This window comes from Centroberyx affinis, unplaced genomic scaffold (genome assembly GCF_046629955.1).
Source record: "Centroberyx affinis isolate AG114_WGS23_722 - 3 ecotype Tasmania unplaced genomic scaffold, CSIRO-AGI_Caff_v1 ptg003610l_1, whole genome shotgun sequence".
Lineage (NCBI taxonomy): Eukaryota > Metazoa > Chordata > Actinopteri > Beryciformes > Berycidae > Centroberyx > Centroberyx affinis.
The window spans coordinates 260,450-282,783 of NW_027281527.1; the positions used below are offsets into that span (position 1 = coordinate 260,450).

The window sequence follows — 22,334 nt, forward strand, 5'->3', positions numbered from 1 at the left end:
CACACACACACACACACACACACACACAGGCATGTCATTATATGAAAGTCAAAGAGATAAAAAAAAAAATGCTCAGTAGAATAAAGAAGCAGCACTTTGCATCTCACCTATTCTTATGACATGTACAACAATGTAGACATCCTTTCTTAGATCGCTGCTGCCCAAATCCTGACAAACAAGACAAAACAGGAAAACATATTTTAGCAAACATCATCTCACATTCAGTTATAACATGGAGTGTAATCGACCTGAAATGGGTTATTACTGCTTGGCATAGCTTTGAATAGCTCCCAAAGAGCGCATGTACACACAGAGTCACGTCCAATACTCACCACAAATAGAGTGCATTGTCTTTCTGTCTTCTCTGGCGACTTGGGCACCCCGCTCTTATTCAGCCTGACAAAGAACCTTTCACTGTAGGAGAGGAGAGATGGAGGGAAACAGAGGAGGGGGGGAACACACAGAGACGAGTGGGGTTAGGAGTGATGAGCGGGGGTCATCATTAGGGTTGCAAAATTCCAGGAATTTTCAAAGTTGGAAACTTTCCATGGGAATTAACGGGAATTTATGGGAATTAACGGGAATTTATGGGAATAAACGGGAATAAACCAGGAATTTACTAAATTGAAGGTATGCTCTTAATAGGGAACTTAAATATAGTTGGGGAAAATATATTTTAGCATAAGCCTGACTAAAACAACCAGATATCATGCAAGTACAGTTGAATATCTATGCTATTCCTCAATCACATGCACACATAGCACACTGCTTACTGCAGGGCTATTGAGACCACGCCCCCTACATGCACTGTGCATTCCTGTGCATTTTTGTTAATTTTTGAATGGGTTGGGTCAGGGGGATGAGTAATATTTAACTCAACATTCATGTTTTTGTTCTTCAATGAAAGAATTGATTGTTCAATAAAATATTTAACACTTGATAAAGTTCTACTTACAAATAAATCTGTTTTAATTGTATTATTTTGGATGGATGTCTGCTTATAACAAAACAAATATTTATGCTTGGATATGATACCTTTCCATTAAATTACCCTCAATTCCCAGTTAATTCCCATAAATTCCCATTAATTCCCATTAATTCCCATTAATTCCCATTAATTCCCATAAATTCCCATAAATTCCCATAATTCCCATGGAAAGTTTCCAATTTGGAATATTTCCAAAATTCCCCAGCTTAACTTCCCATGGAAATTTACCGGAAACTTTCTGGAAATTTACCAGAAATTTTCTACCCCTTTGCAACCCTAGTCATCATAAACAACTGAATCCAAGACACTGGCTGCAGGAACAGAATAAAGATTAGAAATGGTGTCACAAATGTCAAACGCTGAACTGTGGGCACTGGAGGAACAGCTTCAAAGTTCAAACTTCAAACTAAAGCTGTCTGAAACTTTGAAATAGAAGAGGAGGCAGCAGATAGAGAGACAAAGAGAAATAGAGAGAAAGACAGAGATATATAAAGCTTGAATTACTGAACCAAATCCCCAACGAAGAACTTTGGTAACATATCCGACAACAGTACAGCCTCGACTGAATGAAATATTCATTGGGCTGTTGCATATTGTGGATTCTCTCAGAGACATTTTAACCAGATACTGGACTGTCAGCAAAAACAGTGATGGGTAACAACAAAAATTGACGTTGTACAACATCAATAAAGTTATACTGCCATGTTGGTTGTCATAATTCTTCTCTGGTTGTGACAGTAGGCGGAGACCATAAATAGCATGGTGAATGAGGGAAAAAAGTTAGAAAATGTAGAAAAAGTACTTTAAGTTCAATAGTAGAAGGTAAATATATAGATGTAATCATTGTAGAAGTCCCACTTGTGACTGCATGGTTGCTGCTACATTTTGGTTCCATTTCCACAAGGAATTATTTGGGAAAAACCAAGTTACAAGAACTGGTCTCTTAGAAAGTTGGTTGTGATGAGAGTTGTATTGTGTTGCATTATGTAGTACAACCATATAACAGTCAATAAAGAATCTTCTGCCATGCTAATGCAGGATTTACAGGATAGATGCATGAAGGGGGATTTCCACAATGGCTATCACTGTAAGCAGTGATCAAGAAGTGGAAAGTGTTGACAGGTTTCTTGCTTGAATAGCACTCGATCATACTGTGATTACACATATCCCATAGTGCACAGTATGAGTTGTAGATCTCAAATGACTGACACAACTTTAAAATATGAAATTCTATAGCCTCACAAAGCAGAATGAACTGCCTAGCAAAAACAGATTTGGCCTCAAATGCCCCCACCCCCTTGTGCAGGAATGGCATGGTGTGTGTGTGTGTTGGGAAAAAAGGAAAAGGATGAACATAGATTGCTTTTTCATTCTCTTTGTACTCTGCTCTTTCTCTCTCTCTCTCTCTCTCTCTCTCTCTCTCTCTCTCTCTCTCTCTCACACACACACACACACTCAAAGAGAGGCAGCAGCGGCATCCTGCTGGGCCCGTCTCATCCCGGCTGGCGAGCCGAGGGCTAATCCAGTTAGGTGACTTTCACAGTCCACCGATAAGCAGAGAGAAAACCTTGTAATGCACCAGCGCCTGACAATGAGCCAAGTCGCTGGCACGGCTAGCAGCACAAGCTACAGTAGGCTGGCCCATTCAGGCAACAGATTCTCTAACACTTGACTTCATGCTCCATACAGCTACAATGGATTATAATGTTTTCTAATAGACTGTGAGCTATTAAAAGCTCTTATCACAAGCTTAAAAGTTGTCATTTCTCTTCCATGATGCAAATAAGAGGCCGCTTCATCGTAGCTGCGCTATAATTCAATGTTTTTGTATATATAGGGCAGTGCGAGCCATCGTTTGAATTAATAAGGACGTTTATCATTAATTATTTAGAAGCTTATAATACTTCATACATTTCCTTCAGTGAAGATTTCAGTGAACCAGTTGAGAACGTTAGCCATTTGATTTGGGTTTGGCTGTCCCTCATTAGCTGCCCTCTGTAACTTTCCAGGCCATTTATCCGGCCATATGGAGACGGATTCCTATGCATTAGACATGAGAGTCGCGCACACTTTCCAAATCCTAATTAACGCTCCATTCTTGAAACCCCAACCGCCAATTAACAGCCACTCCTGCAAACCCAGACACACAAGTCTCTCTCTCTCTCTCTCTCTCACTCTCTCACACACACACACACACCCCCACCCCCCGCCCCCTCAACTCTTCGCTCACACAGCTGCAGTGTGTTGATCAGCCTGGCTAAGAGGACCAGTGTCCCCCAGTGGGACCATATCTCTCTCTATCACCGCTCACATTAACATAACATGAATGGTCGACTTCCCTCCCCTTTGGGCCCGGCACGCCGCTCACAGCGTTTGCTATTTCCTCTCCCGATATCGATGATTGCATTAGGAGCTGTACGCGCTCTCGCCGAGGGGCCAGGGAGGGGGGGGGGGGGGGGGGGGAGTGAGTGACTGGCGTGTAAAATACTAGATAAATTAACTGCCACCGCCGCCGAACTACACCCCCCCCCCCCCTCCAAAAACCAAATCCACCCCCAGGGGCCACATGGAAATTACTCCACAACGGAGTAGCAGAGGGAAGGGAAGGTTTATCATTATCAATAAAGCAAAGGTGCGGAGGTAGGAACAGAAGAAACAGGCACAGACTGATGCAGACAAATAGAGACAGAAAGACCCATAGACAGGCAGGCAGAGAGACATTTAGCCAGACAGATAGAGAGAGAGAGGCACACACAAGGGCAGAGCCACCAACCACATCCAACCCTCCTTTGATAATTCACACTGGGCCTCTGCAGTTCATACAAATGACAGTAGCACACACACACACAGACACACACACACACACACATTGCCAGTCATCCATGGCTGTCCTTGTTAAAGCTGAGTGGAGGATGGAGGGAAGCTGTTCGCGCCAGTGTGTGTCGAAAGGGTATGAGTGGTCTTCATACCCCGGACTGACGTGCGCGCGCGCGCGCGTGTGTGTGTGTGTGTGTGTGTGTGTGTTTGTGGTGTGAGCCAGCATGAGTGCTTACCAGGTAGAGAAAACAGCAGGATCATGTGTGAGCATGGTACAGTATGTTGCCTTTGTGTGTGTGTGTGTGTGTGTGTGTGTGTGTGTGTGTGTTGCTAAAGAGCTAGACAGGGGGTCTGTATTGAGCACAAAGAAGCTGCCATGGTGAATAGGGGCTGGTGGCGTTGGCATGGTACTGAGACAACGGGTCGGACCCCCATCTGGTCTCAGACACAAACACACACATACACACACACATACACACACACACAAACCACCAGCACTGAGGGTTGCGATCAAGTGGCTCCCTGCCAGGTAGCTTGTGTTAATGTGTGTGCACGTGTGTGTGTCTGTTTATGTGTGTGACGAGACAGTGAGAGACAACCTTGGCTAGCTGCCATTAGGAGAATCTCCTCGAAGACAAGCGAGGTAGGAGAAAAGCCCTGCGATCACAACACACACACACACACACACACACACACACACACACACACACACACACTGAACCACGCAGGAACAATGGCTGAGGCCTCGGACTGCCTTTCCCATCCGCAACTGCTAGAAAAAACATAATTAGCTGAGATAGGAAATAAGATAAACTGCAATGAAATAATAGAGCTTTGTATGTGACTGCTGGCTATGAGTTCCCCTGTCTGTTTTTTAAATCAGAGGATAGAGTCATTGTTCTACAGGCATATGTGTGTATGTTCCCCATGATAGGTGATTGTTAATGTTTGTTTTGCTCCTATTATTTACTTTTTTATACTCTGTAAAGAAAAGTGCTACAAAAATCGCTATTATTATTACCATTAATATTACTGACTGTATCCAGTGGTTATAATGCGCAATGTTTGTTGACTTTTTATGCGTGTTGTTTGACAATGCTTTCATAGCGTACATACAACATTTCGTGTGTCGAGAGAAACTGTGACAGCTCCACGTGTTTAAACTTTCTAATTAGAGGCAACTTTATTCCGTGGAAGAGAATGTGCTGCCTGCAAATCCACTTCAAATGGATGACAGCACTCAAGGAGTCTAATTATGCTTACCTGGCTAAGGTACTCAATCTTTTCAGAAGAGCCAGGAGAGGGAGAGAGAAAAAGAGAGAAAAAGAGAGGGAGAGAGAGAGAGAGAGAGAGAGAGAGAGAGAGAGATAGCTTGGAGTTGAAATTAATATGATACCGTTGGACGCTAATCACCCACTTCTAGACAAAGTGCGGGTTGGGAAAAAGCACTAAAAATTACCTTCATTATCGCAGACTTCAGAGGTGTGAGTTAAAAGGAGACGAGAGAGCACACTTAAATAGACCTTTCCTCATTACGGGTGCTCCTGATGCACCGATACGTTGTGTATGTGTGGGTGTGTATGAACGCATGTCTATCTGCTGACAGCCTTGCACACCCTGGATAAAAATAGAAAAGAGCTCTTTTCTCATGTGCCATTACTCACATGGGGAGTTGAGGAAGCTGCAGCCTGCGCTCTACATCTAAGGTTTAAAGAAACTTGGGACAAGAGGGCAGATAATATGACTAGTGGCCACACAATAGTGTGATTTTCTGCCATTAACGAGATTAAGTGAATTGGATTTTAGCAGGAGTTGAAGTGGAGTTACTGTATGCAGCTTAAAATGCTAAAAAAACATGAATCCCGTCAATGTCACCCTTGTTCCTCTGATGTGACCCAGAGGGGCGTGGAGCTAAGTCAAACACAAGCACGGCTTATCAGAAGAAGTTTCAGTGTTGCTGTTCTCATTTTTTAACCCACTCCTTTTTCTTTCTTGATGAATCTACTTTTTCGCGAGATGAAACAAAATTTATTTCCTTTGAACTGTGAAACCGGGGAATTTAAACACAGTATTCTGTCTGACCGACGCCCCATCAGGAGGGTGTGTGTGCGTGTGTGTGTGTGCGTTTCTGTGTGTGCATGCATGCGTGCCTGTGCGTATGTGTGTGTACCTGTGACGTCTGTTACACACTGTGGTGTTTAACTGCAGACTCCCAAGGCCATCGTCTCTGTTATGTGGACGGCGCTGACACTTTTTTATGAGAAAATAATGCGGCCTTGCCCACTTTTAAGTGTTTAAGCGCATTTTAACAACCTACTTCATCTAATAAATCTTCATGAATATAATTATAATGCTCTTCTAGACTTTAGAGCGGGAGCTGCCAGAGATATCCCCCTGCGATGCATCCATAATACATCTATTCTGCATTCTTTCTGAAATGTCATGAAATGGCATTGAATAATCGTAGTTTAGAACAAAGTTTGAGAGTTTTTTTTCAAATGCATGGATTGCTAGGTCAGTCTTTGCACTTGATTTTTTTGTTTTACCAACTGGGAGCTTTAGTGCAGTAGTAATTCACTGGTTTGTGCACTACATGCAGTAAAACAACTGAACTTCAACTACTGCAAGTGGCTGCATCTGTATAAAGCGCTTAAACTAGAAAGTATTTGCCTGAGTTGTGTAATTCACTCATTCATTTTCTTTTCTTTCTATTCACTTTACCCTTATATTCCATTCCAGAAGGGTAGCCAAAATATGGCGAGATAATAAATATTATTATTTGTATGCAAAAGAAATGCACTTTCATCGTTTCTTTCTGGTTTCATGAGTCAATAATTTGTTCTTCTTGACACTACCACAAATCTGGACATAGCATTGAGCGAACGATGTAAACTGTCTTTACCTGAGTGGGCGGTTCTCCCGTCCATCATAGATGTGGAAGTAGACCTCTAGCTCCTCCCCCAGATTGGCACTCATCAGACTCTTCATGTGGACAAACAGGTGGTGGGTGCTAGCGGGCACAGGGGTCTCCTTCTTACGATGTCGATGTTCCATCTACAAGAAGAGAAGAGAAGAGAAGAGAAGAGAAGAGAAGAGAAGAGAAGAGAAGAGAAGAGAAGAGAAGAGAAGAGAAGAGAAGAAAAGAGAAGAGATCAAAAATTAAAATTAAAAGTATTGAAAAAACATACTGTACTACTCCAATATGGGTATAGAGGGATACATTTAGGAAGTGTAAAAACATACTCATATCCATAAGCACAAAATTCTGAAAGATCATGAAATGTAGGACCAAAGCCTATTAAATACTTTTAATACTGTGGAAAAAACAGCATATACTGAGGTCCCTAGTCTAATATTAATAATCTCCCTCCAACACCTGCTCTTATAAAGCACATAATGGGTCATCCTAAGATAATGTTTTTGAGGATTGTCTTATCTCTGCTTTGGAAATGATGAGTTTTATAGTTATATAGTGTTTGGGCGTTTCATTTGGATGCATACATATTATTTATTATTAGGCACCAACTGCTTTAAAAAGAGAAGCCTACTGTTTAATACCACTGGCAGCAGGTTCCCACAGCATGCTTCCCTTAAATCTGATTCGTCTCACATAAGATGCCGTCCTGTCGGTGCCAACGATAAGAACGGGATACAGACGTTCACACACGGCATGCACACACAGACGAACAAACACATTACACATATAGTGTGGAAGGTATAGCACTGTTTTGTTATGATACAAAGAGCTTTAACATGGGAAAATACATTTAATGTCTTTCATCATCTCAAACAGGGCATGAAAGAAGCAAAATAATAATTCTACATTTTTTTTTCTTTGGTTTATTTATTTACCTCTAGCAACTCTATCATATGTGATCATTTTCTGGAGACAAAGAAATATTCATAACATTCATTGTCAGGGTGCTGTGACTTTGAACTTGCACTGTTTTCTATTGGTGGATTGTAATCTCGGTGATTTAGGAATTAAAACACAGTGTAAATCAGTCCAACAGCTCTCACATCTCAGCCTCTGGTACTGCATTTACAATCTCTGGTATTACACGCTATATTAACTCAACAAGATCTATATCAACAAGATTTATCTTTTAGCCACACACAGCCTGGTGTGGCATACAGAATTACATACAGTATACACACAGTAGGCATATCAGTGTGCACATTACAGCTGTGTTTATAAGAGATTCATCCTAATCTGTTGTCAGCGTCCAAAAAGACAAGGACTAGTTGAACTGAGCATCATGGCAGGGCTCACACACACACACACACACACACACATACACACACACACACACACACAGAGCACCAGATGGCCAGTGGAGCCCCTGCCAAATCTTGCCCCGCATACACTGCTGTAGTAGGAAGTAAAGAGATGAGGAGGAGGACGAGAGGAGGATGAGGATAGAGGCAAAGGAAAGCGGTGAAGAAAAATGGAGAGAGCTGAGTGGAGGACAAAGCCCTTAAAGTAATACACTAATGCGTATGTGTTTGCTTAGTGCAAAGTACGAGCTAGCTTTGCATCATCCCAAAAGCACCGCTGAGTATTAAATACTGAATACACAAAGGTGAAACTGCTACCAATTGTCTCCTGCATTGATAAAAGAGATTATTCATCAAACTGTTTCTTTTTAGAAGACTTAAACATGCTAGGAAATTATATCACAAGTCATTTCACAATTGCAACATATTGGTTTGTCCCTATAAGAGATCCCAAAAGAAAACACAAGACTTTGAAGAACACTTTGTCTGTTTTGTGTGTTTTTTTTCTTTTCAAAACCTTGCTTACGTAACAGGGTTAAGCTCCTGGTTTGATGCAGAATGACTAGGTCTTTGCAGGCCTATAATAAGTCGTGGTATTTCATTAGGAGGTTATTTTCAGTGTGTCATTTAAGCCGCCCGGCGGGAGCAGTGTGGTTGTATGACGGCTTCAGCATGACTAGACACAAAGGATAGACATGACAGCCTTGGAACAACACTGGCAACCCTGTTGGCAACACATAACGCTGTGGGCTAGAGAGGGAGGGAGAGAGAGAGAGAGAGAGAGAGAGAGGGGAGAGAAGGGAGCTGAACACAGAGAGAAAGAGAGAGAGCATGCCCATGTGTGTGCTTGCCCAACCATCTTATTATTGTTCACCCGGTAATCTTTTCCAGCACGCCGGGCTAAACAGCGTGAAGCGTGCACCACGCCGAGCGACCGTCTAAATATCCTTCGCTTCTAGAAGGAGAAAGGGTCAAACCCAGGCTGCGGATCGAGGAACTTCCACTCTTTCTACATCCGTCCTTCAGTTTCCCTTCATCACTCACTTCTACACCGCTTCTTAAGCCTCTTTTCATCTCTCTTTTAAGCTTACGAAGAAGGGAGACCTGTGTGACATAAATGGGAAGTGAGAGAAGATGTGTGTGCGTTTGCGTGTATGTGTGTGCTATTATGCAACCTCCATGGTGATAATTGAAGCCATGGAGGAGATTTTACTACGGCCGTGCAAATCTATCATCACTGTCTGATCTGCCACCGGTAATGAGATCTACACTTGGGCCTGCTGCACACTCTCTGCTCTGAACTCACTCTCCCAGGAACAACTAGAGGTTTGAAGCTGACTTGCCTTGGCACTAAAGACGGCTTTAGTGCCAAGGCAAGACTGGGGAGCCAGTTTGGGATTTGAGAAAGGTTTCTCAGCAATACTGACTTCAAAGCCTCTACCAAAGAAATGCTTGAGGAGAGTCTATTTTCAGGACTGTACTTCAAACCCATGATTATGTACATATGAAGGGTTTCATTGTAAAATGCTGCATATCCATTTTTGCTACCTGAATTTCCTCAGTCACTAATTCAAAGACGCAGAAGATTCGGTTCTCACAAATAGAACTAGTTTGCAGTTTGCATGTCTTTTGATGATTCATGACTTCCACAGTAACCCAAAATGCCTGTATGCTTTGCTTGCATACAGGCAATCATTTTGCAAGAGTAGATCACCTTTTAATCAAATGGTAGACTCATCATGTAGAGTCTATGCAGTGCTTTGTGCTATCAAATCCCTCTCATCTAATGAACTGAATGTAAATGCTGAATTCAAAACTCAATATTTTTTGCATATTACTTAACTCCTCGTCCCTGTGCAGCAGTCAGGCTACATGTTCCCACAGTACCCCCCCCCCCCCCACCACCTTTTCCCTGCCTTCACCACACACACACACACACACACACACCAGCTAATCTTCATCTCAATTCAATTAATCCACACCACAGCGGCACGGTGTAATATGAAAACAAAGGAGCTGCTCTTGTAAACAAAGGTCTCACTGAAAAATACCATTGTAATTTAGGCTCAATGTGCTGATTTGTAATGCCTGTGTGTGTGTGTGTGTGTGTGTGTGTGTGTGGATAGATGGCGGCAGTAAATGCCTGTCTCTTTATCATGTCCCAGTATTGGGGAATTGCAGTCATTTGCTCATATTGTACGCCGTTTAAAAGAGGTGCATTAAGCTTTCATCCTGCTATGCCTGCTTTTGTTTTGACTAACAAAAAAAACAGATGGATTAAGAGCTTCAATTACCACTGCGGAGGGAAAGCCATCACAGTGTGCATGCATGTGTGTGTGTGTGTGTGTGTGTGTGTGCAGAATTCTCTCCACAGTGCATCAGGGCAGAGATGTGGTTGCCACGGTAACAGCAGTTGGGGCTCGGAGAAACCGAGAAGCAGGGAGCAAACGGGGGGGGAAGGAAGGAGAGAGTGAGCGAGAGAGGTATGGAGACAGATGGAAAGAGGGAGAAACACAGATATTCAATCACAATCATATTTTTTCCACATTTGCGGAAAAAGACACTGATGCCTGTAGCTCATTCAGTGAACACCGAAAATGAATTTTATTCCATAATAGAAGGAAAAAAAAGCGGCCTGCTCTGTCAAAATGCTCAGTAGCATAAAATGACCACAGATTAAGGTACTTTTTCAATAAACTGAATGAGAAGATGAGGCAGGAGACTAAAATGTGATGTGAGGAATGGTTTGAACCCATGGCAAAGGCAGAGCACTACACCACATATACATATATATATAGATATTTTTCAGATTTAGTCCAGTCTGATGCCATGGACCAAGTGCGTGTGACGTAATTTCCCATTCTACAAAGCAAGACATCCCCATGCAGACATGCGCTTTCGCCAGTGTGGAAACTGACTGTCCGCATGCGACACTGTAGGATCAGCTGGGGTGGCCAAATGAAGCTAAAACTCCATCATGGTTGTTTTGTGATACTTCATCGGTCGTGGAAATTCTCTTTCTGCTTGACAGATTCAGTGTCTTGCTTCAGGACATTTCAGCAGGGTGGATGCTTGCTGACACAGAGGCTTGAACCCAGGGTTCCCAGTTGAAGGACGGTCACCCTGCGGCCTAACTGAGGTGTCATTTTGAGAGCTGTCCACTTGTGTAAAAGATGAGTATTGTGTGGAGCGTTGCAAACCCACTCACCAGTCTGTAAAGTTCTGTGACGCTGATTTCATCTGGGTCCACCATGCTGAACTCTCGCCTGGGGACCAGGTCCAAGCCGAGCTGTCTGTAACACACACACACACACACACACACACACACACACACATCATGAAAACACATCCACAGATAGAGGTAGTGAATTAAAGTGTGGTCATGATCATCTCATCTCATCTGTTGCCATCCAAAACAGACAAGGACTGAACTGAGCATCAAGGCACACACACACACACACACACACACGCACACACACACACACACACACACACACACACACGGACAAGTGCACATACACAAACAGTGTTGACAGTGGTGTCAGAACACCATCCATGTCAGTCATCTAAATAAACTTGACAGATTGTTTCTCCTCTCCCAGGAACAGATGAAAGAGAAAAGTTTCTCTTCCTTTAACTCTGCTGCTCCGCCCACTGTCCTCCTTCTCCTCCTGCCTCCCTCTGCTCCCCTCCACCTCTTCCTCATCCCCTTCCTCTTCCTTCTTCTCCTCCTCTGCTCCTCTCCATCTCTTCCTCATCCCTTTCCTCTTCCTCCTTCTCCTTCGCCGCCTCCTCCCCTTCCCTACCACCGACCAGCTCTTACTTTTCTCGCTACTAACCCCAACGCTCCCCTTCATCCTCTGCTTTTTCCTCATCTTCCTCTTTTCCTTCTCTTGTTAATTTTCTTAAACTCCATCCCTCTTCTTCTTTCCTCACCTCCTCATCCTCCTTTTCCTCACCCTGACCCATTCTTTCTTTTTCTCTTCTTCCTCCTTTCAACACTCCCTCTTCCTCCCTCTCTTCCTCTTCATCCCCTTCCTCTTCCTCCTCCCTCTGCACCTCCTCCTCTTCCTCCTCCCTCCTCCCAGGGTGGCCATCTCAGTGGGCCGGGATGGTGTGTTAGAGTGTGTCTCCTTGTCAGCGCTAAGAGAGACAGGCCTAGTCAACCGTACCGCAGCCCACAGCTTGGGACTGTCCACACATCTCCACACAAGGAATAGGCAAGTAAGAGTGTGTGTGCGTGCATGCATGTGTGTGTGTCTGTTGAGGGATTGAGGAGGGTGGTAGGGAGACAGAGTGTGTGTAGGTGTATGAGAGAGAGAAAGACAGAAAGAGAGGGAGGGACAGAACGACAGTGGGAAAGAATTGGAGACTGACAGAGTAAAATGGAGAGAATGAGTGAAAGGGAGTGAAGGGTAGAGAGACAGAGAGAGAGTCGAGAGAGAGAGAATGACAGAACAAGTCAGTTTTTTTGTTTCACCCCCATGGCATGGAGAGAGAAAAAGAAGAGAGAGAAAGAGGAGAGAGAGAGAGAGAGAGAGAGAAAGAGAGAGAGTGCTGTCTGTTTGACGGGGAAGGGAGCTGATTGAGTGTAGAGTGTGCCTGCAGGGAGAGAGAGAGAGAGAGAGAGAGAGAGAGGGAGAGGGAGAGTGTGTGTGTGTGTGTGTGTGTGTGTGTGTGTCTGTGTCTGTGTCTGTCTGAGAAAGAGTGAAAAATGAGGGAGTCAGAGTAGCCTACAGCAAGAAAGTGAGACATTTAGAAGGGCCAAAGAGCAACTCAAGAGCTAGGAAGACAGAGTTAACAAGTCATTTTAGTCACATATTCAGTGTTAAATTCTCAATTTTCCTAAAAAAGTGAAAAGTTATGCCAATGGAGTGAGATAATTCCACCTGTTTCCAATACAGTTCAACGAGTGTCGATGTCTTGAAATGCCAGAATAGACCATAGACCTATTAACTTACATCTGGAAACTGGCAAGTACAGCCCAGTTATGTTTGACTGTTGTGTACCAAGATAGCTTACACATCATATAAATATCAGGATAAAGGGATATAGGGACATAGGTTCATATTTTAAGGTAATAGACCTATATTTGGCCCGGCCACTATAGCTAGCTAACGGCATCTAGCCTGGGTAGCTAGCTAACTAGCTAGTATGCTAGCTAAATTCCCTGCTAAAATAAAGCATTGTAGTTGTTGTTCCTGAGATTACTGGCTAATTTGATAACTGTTGAGTCTATCTGAAGTCCTCACTTATGCAGGAACTGTATGTCAATCTTCTCAGAGTTTCCCACCTCGAGTGTGATGTAAATTCAAAATGACTAATATTGAAATAAGCTGTTTTGCAGAAACAAGTAAAATCACATCACTCCATCAGAAGATTTAAGACTCAATTCTAGATGAACCGACTTGTTAAGATGGATATGTTTGCAGTAGGCTAAAAGAGTGTGCTTTTGCGTATTCAACAACAATTTTGTAAAGTTAAGATCCTGGCATCAAGCTGTCCATGAACCCTGACAAGGAGTATTAGCTGTGTATCTGTGTGTGTTCCAAAATAATTCCCACTGGAGTGATATTCAGACAGATTTGGATGGATCTCCACCGCTCTCCTACTCACTCGTTGCCCCAGTCCAGCCTGGCAGTGATGTGCTGCTTGACATCCCTCATGCGGTCGTGGGTGAGGTGGCCCACCAGCACCTGCCTCCTCAGGTCCAGGATTTCATTCATCACATGCCAAAGCCGGTGGAACAAATCCCCCTCGTTCTTCTGCAGAAGGAGGAAACAGTGGGGAGGGGAGTGAGGGAGGAGAAGATATGAAGAGAGAGGGAAAGAGGAGAAGAGAGGAGAGAAGGGCGGGGTAGAAAGAGCGAGGCATGGAGCGGAGGAAAGTGAGTAGAGAGGAGTAGAGATTGGGTCAAAGAAGACGAATGAAAGGCAGATTGACGGGAGAGACAGACAGAATGAGGATGAGAGAGAGAGAGGAATGGCAAGGGGAAGACGGAGAGAGAAAAAAGAGTGAAGATATAGATGCAGTGAGCCACCCAAAACATAAGTGAAAAAGAAGAGAGAGAATGCAGATGAAGGAGAAAGCCAGATCAACAGTGAGAGAGGGAGAAGACGACCCAGGGAGAGGGAAGCAGACGGAAGGACTTAAAATGGATTTGTGCAAATTAGCTTCAATGTCCTGCTGCTTTTTGCCTTCAATTTATGCACTTTGATCTGCAAGTATTCATCAGCTCAATTTAATCAGCACCCCAGATAGCTTAATAGGCCACAAACACAATCAATCCAGCTAATGAATGTGTATGGAAAAGCTTTGACTGTTTGCGGCTTTTGAATTACCCAGGGCCAAATAAATTCCTTTCACGAGAAAACGAAAAAGGCAGCTCCACTTAGCCAGTAGTTTATATTCAAGTCGATTCCCATTCATGAGTTTGTATGTGTTTGTGTGTGTGTGTGTGTGTGTGTGTGGCGGCATGTGTGTGTGTGATGCGAACGCTTACCACATAGAGCTGTTTCCACATGGCACCCCAGTCTCGCAACGTTGACGTCATCTCTGTGATGACCGAGTCTTCTGTTGGGATAACGGTCTCAAATTGCCTATAGGTTGGAAATGCACACACACACACACACACACACACACACCCAGAATGAATGAGAATGGAAAAAGACACGTAAACAAACATGGATTTACTCATTACTTACCCTTTATTCTTGATATGGGCGTTCTTCAAGTGGATGTAGTTGCATGGGAAGATCCCCTTTGGACAGAAGATAAACAGGTTAATGAAAAGCCATTCTAATGCAATCTGAATCAATCGACTCCAATGCCAACAGCACCATCTATTTACATGTGGAGATGATGCACATAATCAATATGTTGTTAAGTGTGTTTGTGGGTTGAAAGGAGGAGGGAGAAGGGAGGCAGACAGAAACAGAGACAAAGAGATAAAAGAGGAGAGCAATGGGATTTAAGAGAGACAAAAAACAGATGAAAAGACTGTGTGTGTGCGTGTGTGTGTGTGAGTGTGTGTGTGTGTGTGCACTGTTTGACGTTATTAAACTGCAAGTTGCTCCCTATTGACTTGAAGAGATCAAAGCGGAGCCAATATTTCAGTATCTGAGAATAAATGCAGCACACACACACACACAGACTCCACACACACACACCTAACGCTTTACTTCTAACTTGTCTTATACAATAATATATTCATATTCACCCGAACAAGAGCTTTCATACGCTCACATTCATAACTGTCAATTCAACTGTTAGCCTATATGTAATTTGTAACATCTGTCATTTGTGCCACACATGTGAAGCATAATTGCCAATATTTTATTCAGTTAGAGTAATTTTGAGCAGGGAGACTTTTAATTTCACACACACACACACACACACACACACACACACACACACACACATACAATCCTAAAGTCACCCACCTTGGCATTTGGATTCTTCAGGATGAATCCTCGGTACCAGCCTGCAGAGACAAAACACCGTTTTAATTTCCACCATGTCACTGTGACTTTCACACCTATTATCTCTTTATCTGGCTTAGACTGCAGAACACACAGGGAGAGGAGGTGGGGAAGAATGGAATACATTTAATAAGAGAGAGGGAGAGGGCGAGAGATGTGTGCATGTGTATGGATGCATAATGTATGTGTGTGTGTGTGTGTGTGTGTGTGTGTGTGTGTGTGTGTGTGTGTGTGTGGGCGTGTGTATCTGGCTGTGTGTGTTTGACAGTGATTTAATGAAAATCATTCCTATCCTTCTGACAGCTGTACGTACCAAGTAATTTCATAACTCGCCCACCAAACCTTCATTTTTATTCCAACTCAGTGCCATCTGATAAGGGGACTGAGACATTGCTGAATGGCTAACTAGGTCTCTCACTGCCAAATGGATAACTTTCCACTTCCACTAAAAATACCAACACCACTTCACAACACACACACACACACACACAGTAAACTGTATAAAACAGTATATGTCACAGCAGCACTCAATTCACAAGTACACGGTGTTACAGAGCAACTTGTTTTGCAGCAATTCCTGTGACCACACACCAAGATACGGACGAGGGGAGTAACCTGTGACACATTCAGCTACTGAAAGCCACAACTGTGACCTGTCTGAGCAGGTGTGAAAAAGGCAGAGATTGGAACAAAGGTGAAAAAAAGATAAGCCTTGCATACGTTTCCGCTTTTCACACCATTATACACTCCAACCTGGGCTCACGCCAAATGAGTAAGTGCTAGATGCCTCAGGAAAGCCCATCATTGATTACAATAAAAACGATCTAATACATTTACATCCAGGGCTTTGGGCTGATGCTCTTACCCAAACCGGCGATTTTAAGCTCATTCTGCAGTTGCATTCATTGTAAGTCCCTCTAGATCTAAAGAGCTTTAGCTAAATGCCTAAAATGTAAATGTATTAGATCATTATAATCGCTGTTGGGTTTTGCCAGAGCAACTACGACTTAGGTAATATTTCTCTCCCTGATTTGATTTGGGGATCCCTGACCAGGCTAGCATAGAGAAATCTGTCTGGGTCAGCAGAGTGAAACACATAGTACTTGCTAGATGAGCCATTTATTCAGTAGCAGAGGTCAAATAGTGAGGCAGTTCTTGGCAAAGGTTTACGGATGGCAAGGCAAGACTCATACATCAGTCGGATGTGATAATCGATCCATATTTTTACAGCACTTTACACTATGCGCAAAAGATTCAACGTAATGCATTCATCGCTGCCATAAAAGTTAAAAAGTTCAAGAAAGAGCCGGTGACGTGCCTCTAGTCAAAAATCAATTACTGCGAGCAGGCGGCGCTAAAGACCGACACCGTATGTCAGTAAAGACACCGCCACTTGGCAGGCTCCTGTGTTTAGAAGTGTCGACAGGAGACGGAGTATCAACACGAGGCAGAGCCATTAGTCTGTCTCCTCTCTGCTGTCAGCGGCCCGTCTCTCAGCCTGCCATGAGTTTGATTTCGTTCCTCCCCTCTGAGCAGAGCGCTCCGCTGGCTGCGCTATTGTCTGCTTCCTCTGGGCCTTTCACAGCAATATTGCATCCCTCTGGCGGGCTGGCTGCTCGACTGGCTGCCTCTCTGTGTGCTTGTCTGTCTGTCTTTCTGTCTGTCTCCCTACATGTCTGTCTGCTCCAAGAGAGAGAAAAAAAAAAACAGGAAGTGAGACATAGTGTGTCAGCTCAGGAAGAGGGAGGTGTGTGTTTTTGTGTGTCTGTAACCGCTTATTTGTGGGAATGTGCGTAACTGCATGTCGAAAGGTTCAAAGCTGAGCTGGTCAGTGAAACCTAGAGTGAAACACAGATTCAGAGAGAGAGAGAGAGAGAGAGAGAGAGAGAGAGAAAGAGAGAGAGAGAGAGAGAGAGAGAGGACCCCAATGCTTCGCTATGAAACTAGATTTGATGTTATTCTTGAAATTAAAAAAGGTAAAATATACTGAGATGGTGATCTAGCAAATTCCTCCTCACCTCGGGTCCTATGATTTCCCATTTTAATAGGGTTTATTTACGACGACCATCACTGTTCCATCCTCTTAAAAATGTAATATAGTCTACCTCATTATCAATGTCTCTCTAGGACTTTTATTTTTATATTTATTCATTTTTATTTAATTACTTTTTCTTACTTTTGGTGCACTGTGGGGGGTGGAATAATAAATAAAAGGAAAAATGTGAACATCTATCTGTGTGTATTTCTAACTGCTCTGTGATTTCCCATTAAAAATACAATTTAAAAAAAAAAGAGATAGAGTAGGAGGATATAGAAAGATGAAGAGAGTGAGAGAGAGAGAGAGAGAGAGAGAGAGAGAGGAGGGCCTACAAAGGGAGAGATAGAGAGAATACAGAAGATACATAAAAAAACAGATACATAGGGAGAGAGACAGTGAGTGAGAGGGAGAGAGAGAGAAGAGAGAGAGGAGGCCATCGAGAGAATACAGAAGAAGAGAGACAAAAAACAGATACATAGGGAGAGAGAGACAGTGAGAGAGGGAGAGAGTGAGAGAGAGAGAGAGAGAGAGAGAGGAGAGAGAGAGAGCTAAAGAGAAAGCAAGTATGAGAGAAAAACAGACTCGCGTGGGCAGGAAGGCGGGAACAGCGGCCTGCTTGTGGCACAGGAAACAGTAGCAAACATGAATTTCCACAGGCATTCATCACAGAGACAAGGCTGCTCACTTGGTGTGTGTGTGTGTGTGTGTGTGTGTGTGTGTGTGTGTGTGTGCGTGCACAAACGTCCGTCCGAGCCCGCCTGCATGTGTTGGTGTATGTCTGTATCTGATAATGGGTGTGAATGTGTGTACATGCATGTGTGTGTGCACCGAATGTTCAAATTATAAGCGACATCTTCCTCTTTTGCTCAGTCCACATCTCAGTCATCTCAAATCTTAAAAATCCTCCTCTAACTCGTCTCCTTCTCTTTATCTACATCTCCTCCTTTTGTGATTGGTATTCACTACCAGTCAAAAGTTTGGACACACCCGATTGAATGTACTATGTTTTTCATTATCTTAAAGCTTAAATTGTTATCTAAAGGCTTATGCTTAAATGCTTGAAATTTGTTTCTTAGACAAATATAAATAGTGAAGTTGATGCCTATGTATGAATTTCTTTCCAAAGTCTTTGCTTTTCCATCAAGGCAAAGGGCGGCTACTTCAAAGAATCCAAAATATAAGAAAGTTTTGATTTGTTTAACACTTTTTTGGGTTGAAGTCTTTAATAATATTCAAAAATGTGGAAAATAGTCAAAATAAAGACAAATGTGTCCAAACTTTTGAGTGGTAGTGTATAATAAGGGAAATCAATAAGGGATTTTGGCTTTTACCTCACCTCATGAATAGAGGAAATGAAGCTCATTCTACTGTTGCACTCATTCTAAGTCACTCTGGATGAGTCAGCTTAATGCCTGAATGTAATACAAATGTATGTGTGTGTACCTGCTGGCCTGTATGTGTGTGTGTGTGTGTGTGTGTGTGTGTGTGTGGAGTGTACCTTCACATTTCTCCAGGATCTGCACCGTGTCTCCAATCTCCAGCGGGAGGCCGTGCTGGACAGTCCCTCGGAAACTGGCCAGCACTGGAACACAAAACAGAAACGACACACACACACACACACACACACACACATCAGTCGAGTTTGAGTTTATTTACACAGAGGTAAAATGTAGCAAGGCGTAGAAGCAGAGCGAGGAATATGATTACAAATAAAACATACAAGATGCAATCAGTAATGTGTGTAGGTGAAAAGAGGCACTTCTGCATACAGATATTCACACAAATACCAACACATTCAACACGCTTACTATACAATCTGTTATACATACAGTATGTATTACCAGTTTCATTCTAAAACACTATTTTGAGACAAAAATGTGAAATTCCTGAATACCTGAGTCAATATGTGAAAAATAGAGATGATTCCATGCTCAATAATGTTGCCATTTTGGAGGCAAAGGTTTTGTAATAGCGAATAACTTAAACATTCCATTTTCATTTTTCATTTCATTGCAGGAATCATTTAATCTGAGTCGGTGTCACTGTTTTAGCCCCAATGGTAAAAATACCATTTTGGAACAAAACCCTTCAAACACTCTAATCATGAACAACTTCTTTCGAAAAAAATAAAAAAAACTTTCCTCTGGTAAAATACTATATTATGGATTGCTGAACTGCCAGCAACAATCATCCAAAACACCAAAAACAGGGCCTTTTGCTCCAATGCAACACCACCCGTTCAATACCAAACACACAGGGTCATAAATCATTTTATGATACAGCGATAGAATGAGCAGCCTGGTCTTTGGTTCACTTCAGGCTGTTTATTGTAGTGATTTGTTTGTAGTGTTCCCCGGTGAGAGACGAGCCTGTAGCTGACTTCAGAGAGACATTTAGGTGGTGTAACTAGTAACATAACACACTGAGCCTCTCCACCTCTTCCTGCTGCTAGAGAACCACCTCTCACTGAAACCATGTCTCTTTGATGAGAGCCGACATGTAGAGACGGTACATGGAGAGCTACAAGACCACAGCAGTAACACTTTATTGTGCTATCCTCTGGGGTCAAATATGCAGAAGTTGCTATTCTTCCACTTCTCAAATCAAATTAAAAAAAAAGATGGAAGGGGATATGAGGAGGGAGAGAGAGAAACCCAGCAAGCATTTGACAGATGGAGACGTGCAGGACGAGTCCAAGTTAAACATGAACCAAAACAACCACAAGGTTTTCAGAATATGATATCATGGAATGGTAAAATTCCTTGTTAATACACCTTTGGAAACTGTTTTGAGCAGATATCACAAAGATGTTTTGGTCCAGCTTTCATAGTTATGGACAGCTGTGGCGCAATATTTACACAGGTTTTTTTTTTTTAATGTTAGTACAGGCTTGGCATATCAACATCTATTCAATATCAAAATGTTTGCTGGGAAGTGAAGGAGAGAGGAAAGAGGTATAAATATCAGAAGAGGAAGAGAGAGACAAAGAGAGGGAGAGGAGGGAGTGAGAGAAGAAAGAAAACAAGAGAAGAAAGCAAGCAAGTAAGAAAGAAAGAAAGAAAGAAAGAAAGAAAAAAGAAAGAAAGAAAGAAAGAATGAAAACAGGTAGGAAGGGAGGGACAGATCGGTGTTATCGGCCGACCAGCAGTGAGCAGCACTTTGTGTTGAGTGTCTAATAGCCATCAGCAGAGTGTCAGTTGACAGCTCTTCACCATCTGAAAACAACACCGGGCTCCACTGACTCGCTCACTGCAACCTGACACACACACACACACACACACACACACACACACACACACACACACACGCTCACACAGACATCAACCCATGCACGCAAACAACCAACCCATGCACGCACATATGGGTGCATAGACGCACATACAAATGCACAACACACACATACGCTGACACATGCACACACACACACACACACGCAGAGGTACAGACATGAGCACACACAGAAACATGCATACACACACTTCATACACACAAAGTACGTAAAAAGTACTCAAACAACCACACACGCAAGCCGTCACAGACGAACACACACAAAGACACTCAAACACATACAGATACACATTCACACAAACACACACACACACACACACACACACACACACACACAGTCAAGGACACAGACATGCTGGGATTAGGAGTGGCAACGTGTGTAACAAGAGTGCCTGCCATGCAGAACTGAGAGGGATCCCGGCTAAAGCGGTGTTAAAGTGTGTGCTAAAGCTCTCTGAACGTGTTTAGAGAGAATTTATTTCTCCTGGCCGCAGGGCATGTCCAGTGTACCTGAACACACCGTCCAAACACTATGGAGAGGGATTATATTTAATCCAGCACCACTTCAAAGACACAGGGACGTGCACCCAGAGACCCAGAGTGCACACACTGTGGACACACAGATACAGTTTTATGCGTACAGAGATTCATGTATACACACAGACATACACATACATACACAGACTGTACACACGATAGACACACTCACAAAGGCCTACTGTTGCACACATACAGACACAGACACACACACCCATAGGCTCAAATACACACACACACACACACACACACACGTTCATGCACCAGCACTCAGCACTCAGCAAATCTAATAACTCAAAAAAGATCAATTTGAGCTTGCTTCCTAATGGACTGAGCTACCATCAGGAGGAAATATCGGCCACAAATAAGAAGTTAACTGCCGACCATGTTTTCTCCTGGAAGACTACAACCCCGGAGAAGATTCAACTCAATTACCCATCAGCCCTCTCTATCTCCTAGGTCGGCATGGAGATCAAGTCTGCAGATGAAATCAAAAAACCAGAACAGACAGTATCCACCAAGAGATTGTGTATTAGCTGTTAGTGTGTGTGTGTGTGCATGTGCATTAGCCTGTGTCCTTCTGCATTTCAAGTTGAAACTCTGCCAACTCCTTGTTATCCCTCAAGCTGCAAAAGCACAATCTTTACAAGGGATTTGTCACAAGAGCACATCTGACTTGGTAATTCATTCAAAGGCTAACCAATCGCAGACACACAAACACAAACACACACACACACACACACACACACACAGAAAAACCCAAAACGTGCCCACTTTGTAATTCATTCATTCATTCCAAAGTCCAATCACACACACACACACACACACACACACACACACACTATACACACACCATCACACCAGCATGCACAGAGGCAATCACAGCAAACACACACTTACACTCACA

General features: G+C 43.1%; 1 protein-coding gene across 1 annotated transcript in view; it reads right to left on the bottom strand.

Annotated features, from left to right (window-relative positions):
- dock4b (dedicator of cytokinesis 4b) overlaps positions 1–19,184 on the bottom strand; it is a gene marked incomplete at its 5' end in the record, with an annotated part of 85,346 nt that extends 66,162 nt beyond the window's left edge. The window contains 9 exons of the mRNA XM_071540329.1: positions 108–168; positions 333–414; positions 6,708–6,859; positions 11,292–11,376; positions 13,700–13,848; positions 14,586–14,682; positions 14,788–14,843; positions 15,526–15,566; positions 19,101–19,184. Of these exons, the coding sequence (XP_071396430.1) occupies positions 108–168; positions 333–414; positions 6,708–6,859; positions 11,292–11,376; positions 13,700–13,848; positions 14,586–14,682; positions 14,788–14,843; positions 15,526–15,566; positions 19,101–19,184 (807 nt within the window). The remainder of the gene's footprint in view (positions 1–107; positions 169–332; positions 415–6,707; positions 6,860–11,291; positions 11,377–13,699; positions 13,849–14,585; positions 14,683–14,787; positions 14,844–15,525; positions 15,567–19,100) is intronic.
- Between the last annotated feature and the right edge of the window lie 3,150 nt (positions 19,185–22,334).